The following is a 21,549-nucleotide window of genomic DNA, read 5'->3' as shown; positions in this document are numbered from 1 at the left end:
GATACTCTTGAGAATGATATACATGCAGTTTCCAAGATACGAGCAAGATAGGTTTTGTGGGTTTGTTCTTAAGTTGAACTTGTTTGTAAGTCAGGGCAGGTACATTGTTAAATGTAACTCCAGCCAAATCTATCATCATCACAGGCTTTCCAATCCAATCCCTCTGCAATGCCAAAAATATAGCTTAATGGTGTAATATTAGAAAATATTGACCACTTCCACTACCTTCATAGCCACCTCTCCACAAAAGTCAACATCAACTGCCTTTTCCCTGATACTGGGGCTAAAGGCAGCTTACAGGTTAAAAGGATTACAATTAAAAACATACAAAACATCTTGAAAACCAAGTTAAACTATTGACTATATCAAACACACAAAGTTATACAGCATGGCAGTGCTTTGTTTAAAGCCTTCAATTCTCAAAGCCTATCCAAGTTTTAAAAAACTTTGCTTGCCACCAGGACAGCAAAGAAAGGGCCATTTTAGCTGGACAGGTTCATATTAGGAGATAATCAGTTAGATAACCTGGACCTAAAGCTATCTACCCGTCTATTACAGCTTGCCTGAATGGCTGTGAATAATGTTAGATAAGAGAGGAGCCTTTATGAAAACAGCTTTTCAAAAGGAGTGATGGAATGGCTTTAGTTCCCATCTTATCTTCCTTATCTGCTGTCTGCAGGAAAGAGGTTGCTGGTATGTTGTAGGTCCAACTCATCCAGAATGCTCTAGGTTTGAGAAGGGTGCGAGTGTCTTAAAATGATTTCACTTTGCTTGAATGTGGAAGTTCACATTATTTTGATCATTATGGGTTGGTAGTAGAACTTCTTCTAATGTGTAAGATGAATATATTTTCAGGCATATAAAAATGGATGCTCCTACTTCTCTTAATAATGAGTAGTAGTGTTGTGCCTGTGTATGGAATTGCTGTTCGATTTGTGTTGTTTCATTCACTTCATCTCATTTTCGTCTTTGTTCCCGCTAACGGAAATGGGGCGCCTATATGAACAGAATTTTTTTCTGGCTTACGAAAAAAAATGAAAATTTTAGGACCATTGGCTGCAATGGGAGAGCTTCTGAGGCTCACCCCCCCCCCCCCCGGCTCGTTTTTCGTGTTGCCTCTCGTTTTCTACGAAAATGTCGTCATTTGTTTTGTGTAGACGAACAGCCAAAATGAAATGATAGCACGAAGGAAATGAAGGAAACATTTTCACGCACATCTCTAATGAGTAGCTTCAAAAGGAAACAGGGAGCAGACAGGTTTGTGCTCTTCCTGTCTTCTGGAGAATATTGTTAGATAGGCTCTATTCAGAAAGAATATTTTCTTTTCTTTGAAATCATTATTGAATCAGTGTTTTGAGGTCTTGTTGTCACAAAGTGTACATGGGTGTATTATTCATATGTATCTTTTGTACCTTCCTCTAGGAATGTCCCAGTGGGGTTGTTAATGAAGAGACTTTCAAAGAGATTTACTCTCAGTTCTTCCCACAGGGAGGTAAGTATTCCACAGATAATTAGTCTTGTTTACAAGCACAACCAATTGCTTGTAATTGCTTTGAAATTTGGCCTAAGCAGGTGATTGTTGTAGTTAATTAAATCTCTTATCTGAATAGGTGGTCAGCAGTTTCTGGATTTAATTAAAGACTTGAGCACATCTGCTACTATCAACAGTTATATATAAAAACAGCATCTTTGTGTGGCCTTGTAGTCCACCTCATCCCAAAACACTGGAGCAAGTAGCAAAACACGCATACTGAGTGTTATTTCTCTAAATTCTTCCTAGGTTAATCCTGAGACCCAAAGGTCCATTCAAACAGCTAGCATTTAGGATCCTAGAATATTTTGGAAGAGTCTCAAGCTTCTGTAAATGTATCAGGAGGAAGGGGGCTAAAATCAGCATGTTTCTTAAGGAACATTGAAAGAGGCTGGTATCCAAGCAGAGTAATCACTCAACACACTTATATTCCTGACCAGCCTCTTTACTTCCCCGCATTGAATGTTACTAGTTATGCAGAAATTTAAAAAACCTTCATTCTAGACATGCTTATTACAAAAAACTTTTCTTTCCCTTGCCTTGCTTACATTGCTGTAGATATAATTAAACAAATTAGAAACAGCAGTTGTACTTAAAGTTTGATCACTGTTGTTCCTTTTTCCATTTGTGTTCACACAATGCTCATTCAGATGCCATGGAAAGTCTAGCAGCAGAACATGAGTGCAGGAGTCCAGGAGTAAATAGCTATTACATGTGCTTCTCAACCACTGGAGTTCAGAGGTGTACTGCTTACGATATTGGGAGTGGAGATATCACCATCAGAATTAATAGGCATTGGCCTTAATAAACTAGAGTAACCCTAATGAATAAATTGGGATTTATATAAATATTGACTTATTATTCTATAGCTGATTTATTGGAATTACTCTAGTTAGTATGACCAACTGAGACAATTAAAAGGCTTATCCATAAATTTGTCCAATGTCTTTTAAAGACATCTAACTTGATGGTATCGGCTTCCATAATTCAAACCACAGGTGTCACAAAAATATAATGTGCACATTTGATAAATGCGGATTTAATATAGTGGGTATGAATGAACTGTATGGAAGAAATGAATGAATGAGAGCTCATTTTGAAGACACCATTCAAAAATATTAAGGCCTGCAATGACTAACTACCTGCTTGCTGAATTGTAATTAACAGTTGCTAATGAGAATTGAAATAGTTGACCTGCCTGATAAACTGTCATAAGAACTGTGACAGTGATAAGAGAAATGTTTACATAAAGTTAAGAAAATGTTTACAACATAAAGAAGGAAGGCTAACACTACAAGGCTAACACCAAGCAAGAGGAATCAACATCTGGTCCAGGAAACTGAGATATTCCAGGATGGAAGACATCTATCATTCATTTACAGCTTTGGGACAGCATCAGCAAAATATTGCTATTTAAGTGACCTTATGACAATCCAGAAAGTGTGTCAGACCAGAGGAATATAGCTCACCTGCCATGCCCAGTAGAGATGGTGTATGGGAAAGTAGCATATCTGCAATGGAACGCAATCGGGTCACTTTGGGCCTCCTTTTCTCAAGGAAAGAGGAAGGAGTGCATTTTGGAGTCATGATACGTGTTGCAGGGAATCAGTTCTGCTATATGGAAATAGGATTCTGATCCTTGGCATTGTTCTTAGGGAAAGAGAAGTTTTGGCATTTTGGCATTTTGAAGTTTTGCATTGGCAGGTTGCAGGGAAAGCAAGGCCTGTCCTAAGCAGGTGCTTCTCCAAGGAGGTAGAAAAGCATATGGTAATATTTGGATGTGTGCATGAGGATGAATACATGTGGATTTATGTGAATGCTGAGTAAAAATGTAAACCCACTTTGTCTGTTTGTTAGTCAATGTAAGTAGGTTGTTGTGCATCCAATATAGTTGCATGGAATCTCTATGTCTGTATATCTAAATGTTGTTCTGTAAAAGTTCTGATATACCTCTCACACATTGCAATAAAAAGAACCTATACTTTAAAGTTATTGAAAAGTTATTCATGACAAGGGAATAGCTGTTTTCTAAAATTAAGACTATAATGAAGACAAAGCAAAGGCGTGTTGATAATGTAGACAATATTTAGCATTTTTCTGTATTTCTAAAGTCACGGTAGAATAAATTAGGTATCTGTTGATTTGCTTTCTAAATTTAAACTTACTTCATATGCAGAACTTATGTAGCCACCTTAAAAACTGGTAGTCTGCAATGTCCCAGGCACACGAATCTCCCCTCCCTCCTCCCTCCCCTCCCCTCCCTCTTCTTCTCTTTATGGTGCTTCTTCTCCATATCTTGTCTCTGATGTCTCTTTTCTCATAGCAAGCAGCCATGAAGCCTTATTAAGAATACTATGGCACAGGTAGCCTCTTGTTCACTATGTCTGGCTTACTGGCTCTGATTTAAAGTGATTTGTTTTGTTCTAAAACCAGATAAGTTGCAAGACAGTAGTCAGAAAACAAAGACAAAAAAAATTTAACAATTCCCATTAGCATCATTTCATATGACATCTAATGTTTCCAAAATAAAATATGAGGTACCCATATCTACTGATGATCTTATCTATCTATCTATCTATCTATCTATCTATCTATCTATCTATCTATCTATCTATACACACACACAGACACACACATATATATACACACACACATGCTCCCATACATATATATTAATAAATAGGGCTTTGAATGTGTTTCGTGTATTGTGTTGCATATATATTCAGTGCACAGTACAAATGCATTAAACATCAACTGCATATAGGCTGGCTTTGCACATGAATTGGCATCAAGGCATGCTTATCGTGTATGTAGTGAAGTGAAAGGATGGATAGGCATAGGATTAGAAAGATCTTGCATACAAATAAGCATGTTTATGCATGTTTTTCAAGGGTAAACGAGAGAGGGGAACAGTACAGAGACATGTTTAAGCCACTGGCTTAAAAGGGGAAGTAGATCAATTCATGTGGATGTGGCTATCTATGACTACTAGACCCAATAACTGTGTATTTACTTATTTATTTATTTCCAATATTTCTATCCCGCCCTTCTCACCCGAAAGGACTCAGGGCGGCGTACAATTGGCAACAATTCAATGCCGACACATCATTAAAACAAACAACATATAAAATCTATTACAAATAATTACAGTATAAAATATAAAACATATGGTTAAAATCCGTTCATCCAATATCCTCGTGCTTTATCCATACATCAGTCTGGGTCGTCTTTGTCGTTTATTCGTTAAAAGCCTGAGCACATAGCCATGTTTTTAAGGTTTTTCTAAAACTCAAAAGGGTTGGGGCTTATACCCAGTGTCAGAGATTATGTGCTGAAAATTGCTGCAGAATCTTACGACCTCATCATATAAGTTAATTTGTCCATTGTATGCTGCTTGCGCTCTCCTTTTGCCACAGAGCCCATTACACAATGTACAGCTACTTCAGGAGCAGCTCTGTTGCAAAAGGGTAGAGCAAGTGGTGTACACCACTGCGGTGACAACACGGGAGGCTTCCCGTGTTGTTTTTTCAACAATAGGAGCAATCCCCGTGACAGATGCTTCCCTCATGGGGCAAGCAATAAGTTGGGCGATGCAGGGCATGGGGAGACAGGTTCATCACGTACATCACCAGGACCCCAAGGATTGGCCACAATGTGTGGTGAATCCTGATCTTAATGTGATAAGGTCCTTAGTCAGAAAGTAATTTATCTGACTGTCCATTTCATGTAGGAATCCAATTGACTGTGCTGTGAGCAGAAGGCTGGTCAAGAGTGGCTTGCTCATGAGATAACCTCCTGTTGTTACCACACTGATCTCATAAAATCATAAAAATGGAAGAGACCACAAGGGCCATCCAGCCCACTTCCCTGACGTGTCTAAAACTACCTTTTATGACAAATTTGGTTCTGTCACCAAAAAAGAAACATACCCCCCATGTTCAATATCTCCTTTCATAATATGAAAAAATGCTTACACAAATCCCGATTGCATCTCATTACGCATTTTTCCATCCTCTATTATAAGGTCATACCTTAGGTTATGCAGAATCAGGTTAAAAGTCTATTTAGGCCAGCATTATGTTTCCTACAGTGGTGAGCCAGGAACTAGAAGGAGGTTCAAAAGAAATGCTTGAAGCCCTGAACCCTCATTGTTGGCAGACATCACCCATTTTCCATCATAGAGTTTGAACACACAAATATACTAGGTTCAATTCAACATTACTCTGTGAAGCATAAATTATCTGTGTGTGGGGCTATGCCCACTGTGCTTGGCTACTGGTTGTTGTTGGTTTATGTTTTTATGATGTTTTATAAAAAAAATTAATTATTGTAATGCAAAGTTTTTTATGGTGTTATATTTTAATTTCATTTTACTTGGCTTGGTTCCCATGTAAGCTACCCTGAAACCCTTTGGGGAGATGGGGAGAGATATAAGAATAAAGTTCTTGTTATTGTATTATTATTATTATTATTATTATTATTATTATTATTATTATTATTATTATTATTATTATTATTGACACAAAGACAATAGTATGACACAGCAAATGAGAGAGATATGCTGGATTTCATATCACAGAATCACAAGTTGAACACTTCCCAAGCATTTAGGACTTTGTGAAGTATTTTTCGATGATGCACGCAGATCCCAGTAAGGTGGCCTTTTGCTGTTGACAAATTGTAATTTTGTCAATGTTTATTGTTTTCAAATGCCAACTGAGATCTTTTGGCATGGTACCCAGTGCACCAGTTACCACTGGGACCACCTGTACTGGTTTATGACAGAGCCTTTGCAGTTCGATTTTGAGGTCCTGATAATGGTTGATTTTTTCTTGTTTTTTGTCAATTCAACTGTCACCTGGTATGGCGACATCAATAATCCAAACTTTTTTCTTTTCCACAACTGTGAGGTCTGGTGTATTGTGTTTCAAAACTTTGTCAGGCTGGACTCGAAAGTCCCACAGTATTTTTGCGTGTTTATTTTCCACTACCTTTGAAGGTTTGTGATCATACCAGTTTTTTACTGCTGGGAGGTGGTACTTGTGACATAAATTCCAATCAATCATTTGGGCCACATAGTTGTGCCTCTGTTTGTAGTGTGTCTGTGTTATTTTCTTACAGCAGCTGAGGATATGATCAATAGTTTCGTCAGCTTTCTAGCACAGTCTGCATTTTGGGTCATTGGCTGATTTTTCGATCTTGGCCTTAATTGCATTTGTTCTGATGGCTCGCTCCTGGGCTGCAAGAATCAGGCCTTCTGTCTCCTTCTTCAGTGTTCCATTAGTGAGCCATAGCCAGGTCTTCTCCTTATCAACTTTTCCTTCAATTTTGTCAAGGATCTGCCCATGCAATGCTTTGTTATGCTATCTGTCAGCTCTGGTTTGTAGTGCAGTTTTCTTGTACTGATTCTTTGTCTGCTGTGCTTTGAGAAGTTTCAGATTATTGACTTCAATCAAAGCAGGTTCTTCACTTCCCTTTACATATTCTACCAGGGCATGTTTTTTTCTTCTTCGACTGCTTGTTTTACTGGTAAAATTCCACTGCCACCAGACCTTCTAGGCAGACATAGCTGGTCAACATCACTGCGAGGATGCAGTGAATAATGAATGGTCATGCATTTTCTTGTTTTTCTATCCAAATTGTCTAGTTCCGCCTGCATCCAGTTTATGATGCCAGCAGTATATCTTATGACAGGTATGGCCCAGGTGTTTATGGCTTTGATGTTATTGCCTCCATTGAGCTTGCTTTTGAGAATTTTTCTGACTCTTTGAGTGTATTATTTGCTTACCATAGTTTTTACATGTTCAAACGTCTAAGAAATCTCACAAAATTTCACATCTGATGTACATGTATGACCTGAAGCTGGATGGGAAAACTGAAACTGAAATCCAGTCTCTGAGTAACACTGTTTGAATTTTTCGTGCTGGTATCAGCATGGAGTTTGGTTTGAACAAATGTTTGACAGTGGCACTGAAAAAAGGAAAATTCATTGAAAGTGAGGGCATGGCCAAGTGATAAAGTGTCACCATCCAGAAGCCTATAAATATCTGGGCATACTACACCTGGAAATCATCATCATCATCATCATCATCATCATCATCATCATCATGCTGATCCATATACCACTTCACCTGCCAAAGTACAGTAAGAGCTTGAAGCCCTCTTTCCATGGCCGTTCTGTATTTCATAGCAAGTCGGCATGATCAGAGAAGGTCTGGCACTCCCCACACCAAGTGAGACTTATGAAGACTTTAACACTGAAATTTGCAGTGGTCCTGTAAAAGTCACAGTTCTCCTGTGATCATTTTGCCTCTGGTCAGGGGTGGGTTTCCAGACTCTGCTTCAATCCTGCTTGCTCATCTTGAAGCATGGATGCCCATATGAAGCACATTCAGGCTTTGCAGTAAGTTGGACGAGGGACCAATCCTTGCAGTAACCAAGAAAGCACATCCACTCACATAGGGAACACTTACCTTGGCAGATATCTTTATTTGTATTTATTTCATTACCTTTAAATATTTTACCTTTCCGTTAGTAACAATTAACAGAACTTGACCAGTAGTTATCACTGCATCTTACACACACATAAAAAGATGTGACATGATATGTACAGGCAGTCCCCAAGTTACAAACAAGATAGGCACTGTAGGTTTGTTCATAAGTTGGATGTGTTTGTCAGAACAGGTACATTTTTAAGTGTAACTCAAGCCACACACACACACACACACACACACACAGCCTTTGGATAGTATAGGGAAGTGTAAACATCCCTAAGGTGTTTGTTTTGTTGTCTGTGCCCTGTTCAGAAGGTTTCACCTCACTTTCAGTTGCTATGGTGATTGGAGTTTGACAAATTTGGCTCGTTTTGGAAACAAGGATCGATGATAAAGTTTCGGTGGAGACACCTCTTCTCCATGATAAGTCTTCCAAGAGTAAATTTCCTTTTTGAGAGGTCAATTTCTCTCACTTCCTGTTGTCTCACCCCCATTCTTAGCTATGAATAGTTTGTAACTTGGATGTTTGTAACTTGGGGATTGTCTGTTTTAGATGGGGACCTGAACAATATGATATACAAAAGGGGAAAACCTCAAACAAGGTACTCGTGATAGACTCATGTATCCCACCTCAAGCAAGAAAATTATTGTTGTTGTTGTTGTTGTTGTTGTTGTTGTTATTATTATTATTATCATTACTGACCTATGTAGTTGTGTCTGTTCTTCCAACATCATCTGACTGAGCCTTTTATATGTTGAAGTGGATTGTGAATGTGCGGCCAATGCGAATATCCTAATGTAATGAGCGAGAATGGAATGATCAAACTCCTTCCATTGTGTGGTCCGAGTATCAAACATATTGGTAGTCTCTATCAGTTCCTGATGTCACCCATCCAAATGTTAATGTCTTGTATGTGTCATTACGACACTAAAAAGAAGTCATATTTCAAACCTTTCTGTACTGATGTCTATTCCAGACTTAGTGTGAGAGAAATTACATTAAGTAGTTCTAATTAAAAGCTTAAGGACTTTATCCTTCAGCTTAGATTTAATCACATTTGTCTTCCCAGTCTTGGATGTTTTACTGAATACAAACTGAAACGGGCAAAATTTTCTGAAAAGTATGGAAGGTCACTATAAAAGTTAATTCAGGCAAAGTTGGCAATTGCCTTTATTGATTTTTGTATACTATAGTTTAAAACTTTTGATTCTTTTCTATGGAAATAGTCTGAGTAATATTGTCATGAAACAGAAGCTGTTAACACATTTCTCATTTGGGTTGTTCAAGTCCAATACTCTAACTCTACACTGGCTCTCAGATACAACAAATGAATGGCAGAGAAGCAGGTTGAAAGCATTTAATTCTATGAAAAAGAGAAGGCATTCCTTGTCTTTATTTAGAATGTAAATTTTAAATACAGTATATGAGATTATTCCTCATATTGGACCTAGAACTCTGTCCATCTACCTTATGGAATTCATTGGGTCGTAATAAGTTGGTGAGCAACAAAGGCACATAGACACATGTGCCCATATCTGAAATCACATGGTCTGCCTACATAATGCTACCCAGGACTATAGAACTATCTATAGCTATGATGAATTATAAACAAGAAAGACAATTACAAGAGATGTTCTTAAAAGACATTGCTTACCCGTGATTCCAGTTTTATCTTTAACATTGCCAAGTGCTGGCTACATTTACAGATAGCTCTCTTGGGAGGTGTGGTCTTATCTGTCCATTCAAGTGGTTTTATGTGATAGATGTCAAATCATTCTGATTTACTTGTTCTGTTGAACATGCAGTTGGGATTAGGGATGTGCATTCAGGAGAAACCTTGTCCCATTTTGTGTCCCGGCTTTCGTTGGGGCCCCCGATCTGTTTTTTTGTAAGCCTCCTGATATTGGGAAAGTTGTTTGGTTCTTTTGTTGCAGGGCCCAAAAATCAGACCATTATTTGGGGGGGGGGGTGTCCCCTTCCTGGCATGTGTTCTTCTTACCTGATAAGTGCTGCTTTTGCTCTAGAGTAAAAGGTGCTTGGCTGCAGGCACTGGCAGGCACACACATTTTCCGGGCCTGCCTGCATGTCCCACCACATGCACACTCTTCTTGGAAAGACAGTGCATGTGTGGCGGGGCATGCAGACAGTCCTGGAAGACATGTGTGCCTGCCAGTGCCTACAGCCAAGTGCCTCTTACTCCAGTGTAAGAGGTGCTCAGTTGCAGATGCTTACTGGACCTGCCTGCCTGCACACCACACCACACACATCCCACCACTCTCTGAGAGTGCGTGTGTGGTAGCCTCCCTGTCTGCATGCCCTGCCACACATGCCCTGCCACACTCTCTGAGAATGGGTATGGGGCAGGGCATGCAGGCAGGCCCAGAAGCACCTGCAGCCGAGCTCAGAGTCTGCCTGCCTGCACACCCCACCACACAAACCCCACCACACTCTCTGAGAATGTGTGTGTGCCTGAAAGCCCCACTATACACACACTCTCTTTCCAAGGCAAGAAGGCAAGTTCGGATGCACAGGAAGGTAGGCTTTTGTGTCAAGCAGGTTTTCATGTGGGGAGAGGGGGCTTCCCATTTTGTGCTTCTGAAGAAAGGGAAGACACAGAAGAAACGGTAAAAATGGTAGGAATGAATTTCGCACCAAGCCTAATTGGGATGCATTGGAAGAACTTTTTTTCCTCCTCCCAAAGCCGAGGGGGCTCATCTTATTTGTGGATTTTCCAGGTACATTGACAGTTCCTGAGAAGTATTACAAAACTTTCATACTCATTAATAGAGTAATAGATTCTGAAACACACATGATGTGTGCGCGACGTGTATGTGTTTTTACGTCATCTGCTGACCTATGACAATGTCATGAATTTTTTTATAGTTTTCTTAGGCAAGGAATACTTTTGCTAGTTTCTAATGTACAACTCATAGCACCAGGATCTACCCTGCAGTGCTTATCTTCCAAAATCAGACAGTATCTGGTGTCTTTAGAGCAGTGGTTCTCAACCTGGGGTCCCCAGTTGTTAAACTGGCTGGGATTTCTGGGAGTTGTAGGCCAAAAACATCTGGGGACGCCAGGTTGAGAATCACTGCTTTAGGGTATTTAGGTAGTGCTATTACTGGAAATTATGCTACTCTTTATAATTCCCACTGCTTAAAGAAATTTTAATTGTTACCATCTGGCAGAAGGTAAGATGATAAAAACAAGGACAAATAGGCTGAGAGATGGCTTTTATCCTAGAGCTGTGACTACATTGAACATTATGGTTTTCATCATCATTGGCAATCCCTTGTGTCCGAGTATGATTGCTTTCCAAGTGTAGGGTCTTGGCGGTGGGTCTGTAAGTGACTGTAGAGACCTATTCTTGACCTGCATGTTCTTTCATAGTGAAGACATCTATTTCCAGATGGGAGGTTGTCCTGTTCAGGGTTGACTTGATGCACCTTCCTCTTGACACGTTTCTTCCTTTCTCCCTCCATTCGTGCCTCTTCGAATTCCACTATGGTTTTACACTCAGGTGGCATTAAGGGTTGTGCAATAGTGATTAGAATGTGGAAGGATAGATGTTCTGTTTTCTAATTATACATATATAATGTGATTGAGGATGGCATTTAATTTTGTTGTACGATGTACAATGACAATACATTTATTTTGTTTTATTATTTTCTATTCTATCTAGATCATACATGAAAATAGCTGAAATTAGGCATGGGCTGATTTTTAATTATGTTTCTTCAAAATATAAAGGAATAATTGGGGCTGATAGAATAAAAAATAATCTGCAGTAACACAGATTTTTAAAAATGTTATTAAAGAAAAAAACATGTTTTCATTGCAGATTCCACAACATATGCACATTTTCTGTTCAACGCATTTGACACAGATCATAATGGATGTGTAAGTTTTGAGGTGAGTCTAAGTATTTATTTCTGATCTCATTGACTGTGTTACAGAGGCTAAACTCCGGTCATCAGGATGTCATTTTGCACATCTATTGTATCTTTTATTTCGTATGCTTGTTTTGAGATTGGGTATTGAAAGCATACATAGGCTTAATGTGAAAGTCTAATTGCTGAGACGTGTATCTCTGAGAAAATCCCACTATGTGGCAGGGAAATGTTTTAAAGATTAGAAATATACATTCCTCTTAACATCTAGCTAGATTTTTTTTCCAGTTTTTAGAGGGAAAGATAAGAGTATTTGATTGATTGAAGGAATTGATTGATTCTGGTAAGTGAGAACATAGAAAAGGTACAGCAGCCTGACCATCATATTCCAAAAGCTGCTGACTGGAGTTGTTATGATACTATGAATCTATCACAATCATCTTATTGGTAACTCCCAACCATAATAGATCTATTCAATTAGGTTAAGATGTAGGCAAATTTCACTGATTGGGCCTACTCCAGTTAGAACTCACAACAGAATTTAGACCCACATTTGCAAAATATTAACAGGAAATTGAGTTGACTCAGATGGCAGTATAGTCATTTTCTGTATATAGAAAAAGGTTGATGGTAATGTTGTGCTTTTTTATGTAATTGCTGTTTGTTTTGTGTAGTTTCATCAGTGTCATCTTATTTTCGTATTTGGCTCCCACTGACAAAAATGGGGCACCTGTACGACACGAATTTTAGTCTGGTTAATGAAAAACATGAAAATTTTCGTGACATTGGCAGCAATGGGAGGGCTTCCAAGGCTCATTCCCCCCCCCCTCGGTTTTTAGGCTAGAGGGGTGAAAATCACTACACATGGAGGACATTTTGACCCCTTTTAGCCCACTAACTTTTAAACTGTTTGGGTCTTCCCCAGAGTACTATTGTTGTTGATATTATTATTATTATTATTATTATTATTATTATTATTATTATTATTATTAACACCCATTGGCACACACCAGCTGTCATGGGGAGGCACTCCTCCTCCAGATTCAGCTTAGAGTCCCAGAGTAGCTATTGTTTTATATATATATCTATATATATAAATGAGTGATGGCATCATAGCGACCGACAAAACAACAAAACTACAGGCCCCCCAACCTCGAAATTTGACAACACAACCCATCATCCACGCCTCTAGGTTGATACAACAAAAAGAAAAGAAAAATAAAGTCCTAGCCACAGCAACGCGTGGCCGGGCACAGATATATACACACACACACACACACACACACACACACACACACACACACAGGCACAGATCAGGTATCATGGGGAGGCTCTCCTCCCCCAGACTCAGCTTAGAGTCCCAGAGTAGGTATCGTTATTAATATATTAATATTATTAGTAAGACCCATTGGCTCACATATTATAATAAAAGCCAAAAATTATTTTATTTTGACAAATTCTAATGTATTAAATTCTACTCTTCTCATTACACCATACAATCATCATTCCCAGATGGATTATAATAAATCCTAAAAAGAATAAAAAGAGCTTTAATATAATGAGAAAAAAATATTAAATTAGGGGACAGGGGAAAGAGAGGGTCTCTTAATTAACTAGGCTCGCTTCCTCGGTTTCACTTTCCTCCACCTCCCAAATAACTTTACTCCATCATATTGTTCCCAAGGAAGCAGCTGCTGCTGATTTTAACCCTCTGTTGACAGGATAGGATCAAATGCTTTTCAAAAGCCCTGTGCAAAAAAATAAATAAATAAATACAACTTTGGTGTCAGTTTCTTGACTCTTTCAGTTATGCTATGCCTTCAGCTTTTCAGATTTCAGAAGCTTTTTTCCAATTCTTTGTAGTTGTGTGCCTTCACTTCTGAATTATGGTAAAGTAGGTGGAAAGTCTGTTTTAATCTGGTTGTTGACGATGGAGAAGATTTACATGTCAAGTAGGAAACTATACAGCACCATCACCTTTAAAAAATAGGCTGGGTAACAGGTTGACTTGTTTTGATTTATTCTGTTTGCTCTATGTTATCAGGAATGAAAAAACTGTTTTAAAGTATGGAATAGTCACGGGAGACACAAATATTAGGAATATGGTGTCACTGAGACTCCATAGTTTGTGTGTGCTTACTTGACTTTACACGCTACTGTTAACCCCAAATGGCTATCAGCAACAGTATTCATTTACTGAATAATATTATTTGCCATCCAATGATCTCCTGGTTAATAATGTTCTGTATTTTCTTGCACACCTTTGACCCTGGGCTCTTTTCTTTGACTAGATTAACACAATTAATTTTCCTTTTGTTAATTTTTGATAGAGGGTTAATGAATAAGGGGATAAGATTTTAGTGAACAGTAGACTTTGCCATGAAAGTTAGTGTGTTTGAAAGAGGTAAGAATAATTTCTGCCCAGAGTAATAATTGAGTTTGGAATTCTAAACCTTCTACTGTCATTGTGGCGATAATCTCTTTGTAATTCAGGGGTCACTTACTTACAGTAAAGCCTTGTTCCAGAACTGAATGTATTTTTCTGAGGATTATGTCTAACTTAGTTGAGATGTTGGGGTGAATACACAATTCTTGCCTATTGCCCTTAGATAGCACAATTGTGTTAGATGCGTAGAGAATAATATAGCTGAGATGTGTTTGACCTTCTTGCTACTTTCCTTTGTTAAGGTGTTCCTTGCACCTCTTGCAGAGAGAGCATTTCTTGCTTTCTGGCTGCCGAGTGGCAAAACCAGCCAAGAGAAAGAAAACAGGGAGGTCACAGAGCTTCAGAACATAGCTTCTTAATAATTTCTGCACCAGTTTGGAGCAAAAATTGAGGGAAAGATTATTACGTGCTCATCTTGACCCCCCCACCCCCCTTTTTGGGGAAAAGGCAGGATGTAAATTCAATCAGCTAATTTTAAAAATTATGTGAAGAGGAAGCGATTTCAGAAAGGAGAGCATCTGCAAAGACCAATTCCCAGAGGAGAGCTAATGCATTATCAACAACAAACTGGAACACACTTTTTAATAGCAGTATGTGTGAAAAAGATATTGGAGTCCTCGTGGAAAACAAGTTAAACATGAGCCAACACTGTGATGGGGCCGCAAAAAAGCCAATGGGATTTTGGCCTGTGTAAACAGGAGTACGGTGCCTAGATCTAGGGAGGGAGATATTGACAAGCTGGAATGTGTCCAGAGGAGGGTCATTAAAATGATCAAGGGTCTGAAAAATGAGCCCTATGAGGAGCGGCTCTTCTGTTTAGCCTGCAGAAGAGAAGGCTGAGAGGAGACATGAAGGCCATGTATAGATATGTGAGGGGAAGTCATAGGGAGGAGAGAGAAAGCTTGTTTTCTGCTAACTTGGAGACTAGGACATGGAACAACAGCTTCAAACTACTGTGGCGCAGGCGGGAAAGCAAGCCAGCTGCAACCAGCTGCAATAATCACTCTGACCAGGAGGTCATGAGTTCGAGGCCCGCTCGGAGCCTATGTTTGTCTTGTCTTTGTTCTATGTTAAAAAGACATTGAATGTTTGCCTATATGTGTAATGTGATCCACCCTGAGTCCCCTTCGGGGTGAGAAGGGCGGAATATAAATGCTGTAAATCAATAAATCAATAAATTCCATCTGAACATTAAGAACTTCCTGTGAGAGCTGTTCGGCAGTGGAGGCTCCTTCTTTGGAGTCTTTTAAGCTGGATGGCCATCTGTTGGTGGTGCTTTGAATGCAATTTTCCTGCTGCTTGGCATGGGGTTGGACTGGATGGCCCACAAGGTCTCTTCCAACTCTATGATGCTATGATTCTACGTGCAGCCTTATTAGTATACCAACACGGAGTGGAATGACCAATAAATGTTGCATGGAGGCTTTTTAGATATTAATGTACTATAATACAATGGGCGAATGCATCATAAGCCCTTGCAACCTCAATTTTTGTCTAATCTTTTCAATTCATCAGATGAATCCTTTGAACAAAGCCAGGGAGAAAGCAGACTATCTCAGAACCGTATATGTGTGTGTGTGTGTGTGTATTTAACTATAAAATGTACTATCTACAAAAGGAATATATTTTATGTGTTAAAACAGATTTGTGACTTGTGTGGGTTACATAGTTCAGAAACTTGTAATACAGGCTGGCATCTTGTTAGGGACATAAGCTAATAGAAGGACTTAGGCATGGATTTATGCTGGCAGAAAATTCACATACACCTCAAAATAAAAAGGCTCAAAGATACTCAAGAAAGAAAGACAGTAAAATGTGTCAAAGGCCTCACCCTTTTTCAAGTAAGTGAACACCTTGATGGTTTGGACATTTGTGCTACAAAAGAGCTGCTGCTGTTGCCCTAGGTAGTTTGGAAATGCTATATGGGAAAGTACAGAAGTTGAGTTTTGCTTGCCCCTGCTCTAAATTTTTCTTCTTTTTATTGATTGTACATACTTGGGTAGATCTTTGCACCTAAATCATCTGTTCCATAAGGTCTTATATCCTTTGGTATAGTATGTAAAACACATGCTTGGGCCAGAGACTCCTGACAAAATTATTGCAAAAGGTGGTTTCTAACTAAACCTGTCTGCATATTTAAATTCCACAAAAAGTTGCTGATCCTTTTAATTGGTCCATGTAATTAAGTTATGCCTGTGGGAAGATAAGAGATGTAAATTCCCCGTAGCAGTCTGATCACTTTTATTCCTCTTGGGCCCAGACTTCCATATTACTAAATTAATTGAGTTTATTATTCATAGGCTAAAACAAATGTGCGGAGAAAAATTACCATCTCATACAAAATCATATATGTCATCTGTTCTATTTTGGGTCACTCATCAATGGCAGTAATCCCACGGTGGTTCATAACAACTTGTACTAATTATACATGTCATCCTAAGCAGCACTCTATAATAAAAAAATAGTAACACATGAATAATCAGCAGCTACTTAGGTGCTTAGGCATTTTATTTTTTGCTTGCAATGGCTGTAATCCTTGAGCCATTTATGTTGAAAGAATCTCATTGCGAAATCAATTATATATGTGTAAATGCTAAAAAAAAAAAAAGCATGATCCAATCAAAGCTAGGCACTTTATTGTTCCTTTTATTTCAGTAAACCCAATTTAGACAAAAGTAGCTATTTAACAGGTCTCATTGAACCCTACCGATTTCCAAAAAAAAAAGAAAAAAAAAGAAAAAAAGAATTAAGTGTGCATTTAGCTTTAAGGGCCTAATATATTGTCACTGCAACTACTTCAGTTATTTTTTGAAAGGGTAAAAGGCAAAGCTGTCATTCTCTCTTAACCATACAACATGCAGTTTTTTTATTTTTAAAAAAATCACAATATCCTTGTTCTTCTTTTTCCAGGATTTTGTTATGGGCCTTTCAATTTTACTCCGAGGGACCGTGCAGGAAAAACTCAACTGGGCTTTTAATTTGTATGATATAAATAAGGATGGCTATGTAACTAAAGAGGTAAGCAGTGTCACTTACTGTGATTCCAACAGCAGAGCATAAATGTACTCCATCTATTGCACTTTGTTGTCTTCTTCTCCCCATGGCTGCCACCTGCATCCCTACTGCACAGGTGCCTACCAGATGAGGGTGGAGTGGCCCAAAAGACTCCAGCTGTGTTCTTGCAGCTGAGCACATGAAGCTGACAATCTCCCAGGCATCCTGGTTACAGAAGCATAGTTGGGTGCTGCCTGGCCACCCAACCTCCCAGTCACTAAAAGGTCATGGGGAAGGAAGATCTAGGCAGCAGAGAAATAGGTGGCATGTGCCAGGGGTTAGTGCCGGATATTTTCATCTGCAACAACCACAAAAGGTTATACAAAGATGTGATTTCACATTGCATCCATGAATGTCACCAGCAGGCTTCATTTCTTGAAGGGCTAATGAGAGATTCCTTGGTACCCAAGAAGCTGCCTCACAGGTGGTGGTAAGGGATTGGATTCCACAGGATGTTTACTCGTGCCAAAGGCCCTTGCTTTTGTAACAGAGATAGGAATCATATCTGGTTAGAGTTGATAATAGTTGCAGTTAATTATATTTCACTGGCTGCTTTAGGGGGAGTACAAGGGGGCACATTTCTGAATATCCTCCTCTCTCCTCCCAACCCATAAGTAAAACTTTAAAAATGCTATGGAGAATCTCTTCTGAGTGGCTATGGGGTCAATAAAGGGGTTGAAGGAAGACATATAAAATGATTAGAGGAAAAAGCATGGCAGCAAGCTTCATTTGCCGAAATAAAATGTTAATTGCTGAATAATAATAATAATAATAATAATAATAATAATAATAATAATAATAATAATAATGAAACAATAGATCACATCCTCAGCTGCTGCAAGAAGATCGCACAGACAGACAAGCAGAGACATAACACTGTTGCTCAGATGAATCATTGAAACTTGTGCCACAAATACCATCTGCCTGCGACAAAGAACTGGTGGGATCACAAGCCTGAAAAGGTTACAGAGAATGAACATGTCAAGCTACTCTGAGACTTCCAAATTCAGATAGACATTGGAGCACAATATTCCTGACCTCACGATCGTGTTAAAAAACAAAGTATGGATTGTTGATGTAGCAAACCCAGGTGACAGCAGGACTGAGGAGAAACAACTGGAAAAGCTGGCACAATATGAGGATTTAAAGATTGAATTACAAAGACTCTGGCCCAAATCAGTCAAGGTGGTCCCAGTGGTGATCGGCACACTGGGTGCAGTGCCTAAAGACCTTGGCCTGCACTTAAACACAATTGGCGCTGACAAAATTACCATCTGCCAGCTGCAGAAGGCCACCTTACTGGGATCTGCACGCATTATTCACTGATACATCACACAGTCCTAGACACTTGGGAAGTGTCTGACGTGTGATCCAATACAACAGCCAGCAGAGTGTCTGCTGTGGACTCTTCTTGTTGTGTTTCAAATAATAATGTTTATTTATATCCCGTTCCCTCTTCCCAGGGGCAGCTTATAACATAACATAAATAATACAATAAGTACAATGTTGATCACTCTTGTTTCTTTGGTACAATTGATTTCAGCAGTTTTGAATAAAATCTGGTATTCCTAACTTTAAACATAATCTATTGAGCCCCCAGGTAATAGAAGCAATTCCCCACGTGTCATTTCTCAAGTTATTTTAAAACACACCTCTGGTTCATTCAGAAAGGTAGTTCTTAACAGGACAGATGTACTTCCATAGATTTGTAAATATTTGCCTCATTTCGAGGCAACCTGTTTTCATGAACATAACCAGCCAAAGCAAGAGAAATAGGTTACAAAAGCACACTGAATGTTTACTGGTAGCTAATCCAGAGATGGGCAATTTTTGATCTTTTGGGTGCCCTAGGCAGAACAAATAATTTGACAAGTTACTGGAAGCTACACTCCAATATTTGGAGCAATACAAATTGCTCATCCCTGACTCAATCAAACCTCAGCAGTTAACTAAAACTTATATACCAGTGATGAAGAATGTATGGCATCCCAGATGTTGCACTATAACTCCCACTGTTTTTGACCATTAGACTTTCCACCATATATTCTGAAAGGGCTCAGCTCTAAGCTGGTAGAACATCTGTCTTGCTAAAATAAATCTTTAAACATGTACATGCTTTCTGCTGATGTTTCTGCTCATTTTAACTCCTCTTTCTCCCAATAGGAAATGTTGGATATAATGAAAGCTATATATGATATGATGGGGAAATGCACATACCCTGTTGTTAAAGAAGATGCCCCAAGACAACATGTGGAAACATTTTTCCAGGTAGACTTGGCTAGCAAATGGGTGGGGGAAATGATGCCCTTAGCAAATCAGTTTGATGTTTTCACAAAATCATTTTGAATGCAATTCTCCTGCTTCTTGGCAGGGGGCTGGACTAGATGGCCCATGAGGTCTCTTTCAACTCTATGATTCTATGATAGTTATAAAATGTTATGGTTACTCTTCGAAACTGAATGTGTAGATTTGATCTAGAAGCCTCTGGTTTGCCAATGGAAATATAAGATGCAGCAAGATTAGAACTGAGTTAATACAAAAGATAGTCTACAAGTTCTGTGCTGGTCATGAACCGTAATAAAGGAAGAAAGAAAAAATAAAAGTTCTATAATTGACATTAAGTTACATTTTCTACAAGATACTTGTTTTAAACTTTAATGGACAAAAATCGTACCAACAAGCGTAAACATTACTGAAACAAATATTTTTTATTTGGCAGAAAATGGACAAAAATAAGGATGGAGTCGTTACCATAGATGAATTCATTGAAAGCTGCCAAAAAGTGAGTAACTAGTATTGACACTATGAAAGTAAATAGGTCCTAGTCTCCCTTGTACTTCAGAAAATATAAACTAGGGTCCAGCCTAACAAAGCTAGATCCTATAGTTTGACCAAGACTTTGTTGTTTAGCTTGCTTCAAGGCAAAGTGAGAGCGCAATACATTGTGTCTCTGTGGAATGAGGTCCCTTCTACACTGTCATATAATTCAGATTATCAAAGCAGATTAATCCACATTATCTGCTTTGAACTGGATTATGAGTCTACACTACCATATAATCCAGTTCAAAGCTGATAATCTGGATTTATATGGAAGTGTAGAAGGGGGCGGAGAAGGTACAACTCTTATTTTTAAACCAGTATGGTGCCTGAACAGGATTCCAGCCATAGAGGCGGACGGATAGTATAGACCATTTTAGTCAAGATGTGGGAAATGCAGTGCTACAGCATAATGCTTCATAGCCTCAGCCTGAACATGGCCTCCCTGCTTTACAAAATAATGTCTTTAATTGGATTGCTAATACTGCTGTTATTGCAGCTGGTTGACATTCCCACTCTTTGTGGGAGGAGGAATTGTGATTGGGACCTTCCTCCTTCCTTCTGCACCTGAAATCACTCACAGGAGAAGGTGGAAACATCAGTCAGTTGCTTCCCAAGTGACAAGGGAACAGGCCCCCATCAATCGCAGTGGCTGTTTCCTGCTAAGCAAAAATTTGGGAAGTTGGGCCAAAAGTCACTGTGTAGTATCGTAACTACTTTGCGTATACATACATATCTCCCATACATGATTCTGGCTGTTGTTCTCAGCCTAAGAAAGAGACTGTATTAGATAGTTACTTACTGCCTAATCATTTCCTTATTCATTCATTACAATTTTGCGCTTTCTGATGTCAAGTCTTTTTTGGGTAATGAGATGATGTATTTTTCCTCACAGGATGAAAACATAATGCGTTCCATGCAGCTCTTTGAAAATGTGATTTAACCTCTTGCAATTCTCTCATCAACTAATGGACAATATGAACAATTCTACAGCAACAAATCCATAAAGCTTGTTGCCACGTTTACCATGAAACAGGATTGCTCAGCTTTACACTGAGATGTGTATACCACAAATTAGCTTTAATTAAAGCCTTCCTAAACGGAGATTGTATTTTTCAATAGTTGAGGTAAAACAGTCCTGTTAAACAATGCTCTTGTAGTTCTTAAAATCTCATTTAATTCAGAGAACAATCCAAAGAAAACAACACCATGAAAACTGCATTACTGCCATTCTAGCCATGATGGAAAAAGTGCAGAAAAGATGGAAACGGGTAGGCGGGATTACTCAGTTTGACTAAACGAATTTCTAAAATATA

At 38.8% G+C, this 21,549-nt stretch overlaps 1 protein-coding gene across 13 annotated transcripts in view; it reads left to right on the top strand.

Moving 5' to 3' along the window:
• kcnip4 (potassium voltage-gated channel interacting protein 4) overlaps positions 1-21,337 on the top strand; it is a 497,181-nt gene extending 475,844 nt beyond the window's left edge. For all 13 annotated transcript variants that reach the window (XM_062982162.1, XM_062982157.1, XM_062982151.1 and 10 more), the window contains 6 exons: positions 1,423-1,492; positions 11,868-11,938; positions 17,273-17,380; positions 19,580-19,684; positions 20,136-20,198; positions 21,129-21,337. In XM_062982162.1, the coding sequence (XP_062838232.1) occupies positions 1,423-1,492; positions 11,868-11,938; positions 17,273-17,380; positions 19,580-19,684; positions 20,136-20,198; positions 21,129-21,176 (465 nt within the window). In that variant the 3' untranslated portion in view covers positions 21,177-21,337. The remainder of the gene's footprint in view (positions 1-1,422; positions 1,493-11,867; positions 11,939-17,272; positions 17,381-19,579; positions 19,685-20,135; positions 20,199-21,128) is intronic.
• Positions 21,338-21,549: the final 212 nt, after the last annotated feature.

The sequence above is a fragment of the Anolis carolinensis genome, chromosome 5, assembly GCF_035594765.1.
Source record: "Anolis carolinensis isolate JA03-04 chromosome 5, rAnoCar3.1.pri, whole genome shotgun sequence".
Classification (NCBI taxonomy): Eukaryota; Metazoa; Chordata; class Lepidosauria; order Squamata; family Dactyloidae; genus Anolis; species Anolis carolinensis.
Note: the sequence above shows the minus strand (reverse complement) of the source record. Positions and strands in the feature narration are given on the sequence as shown.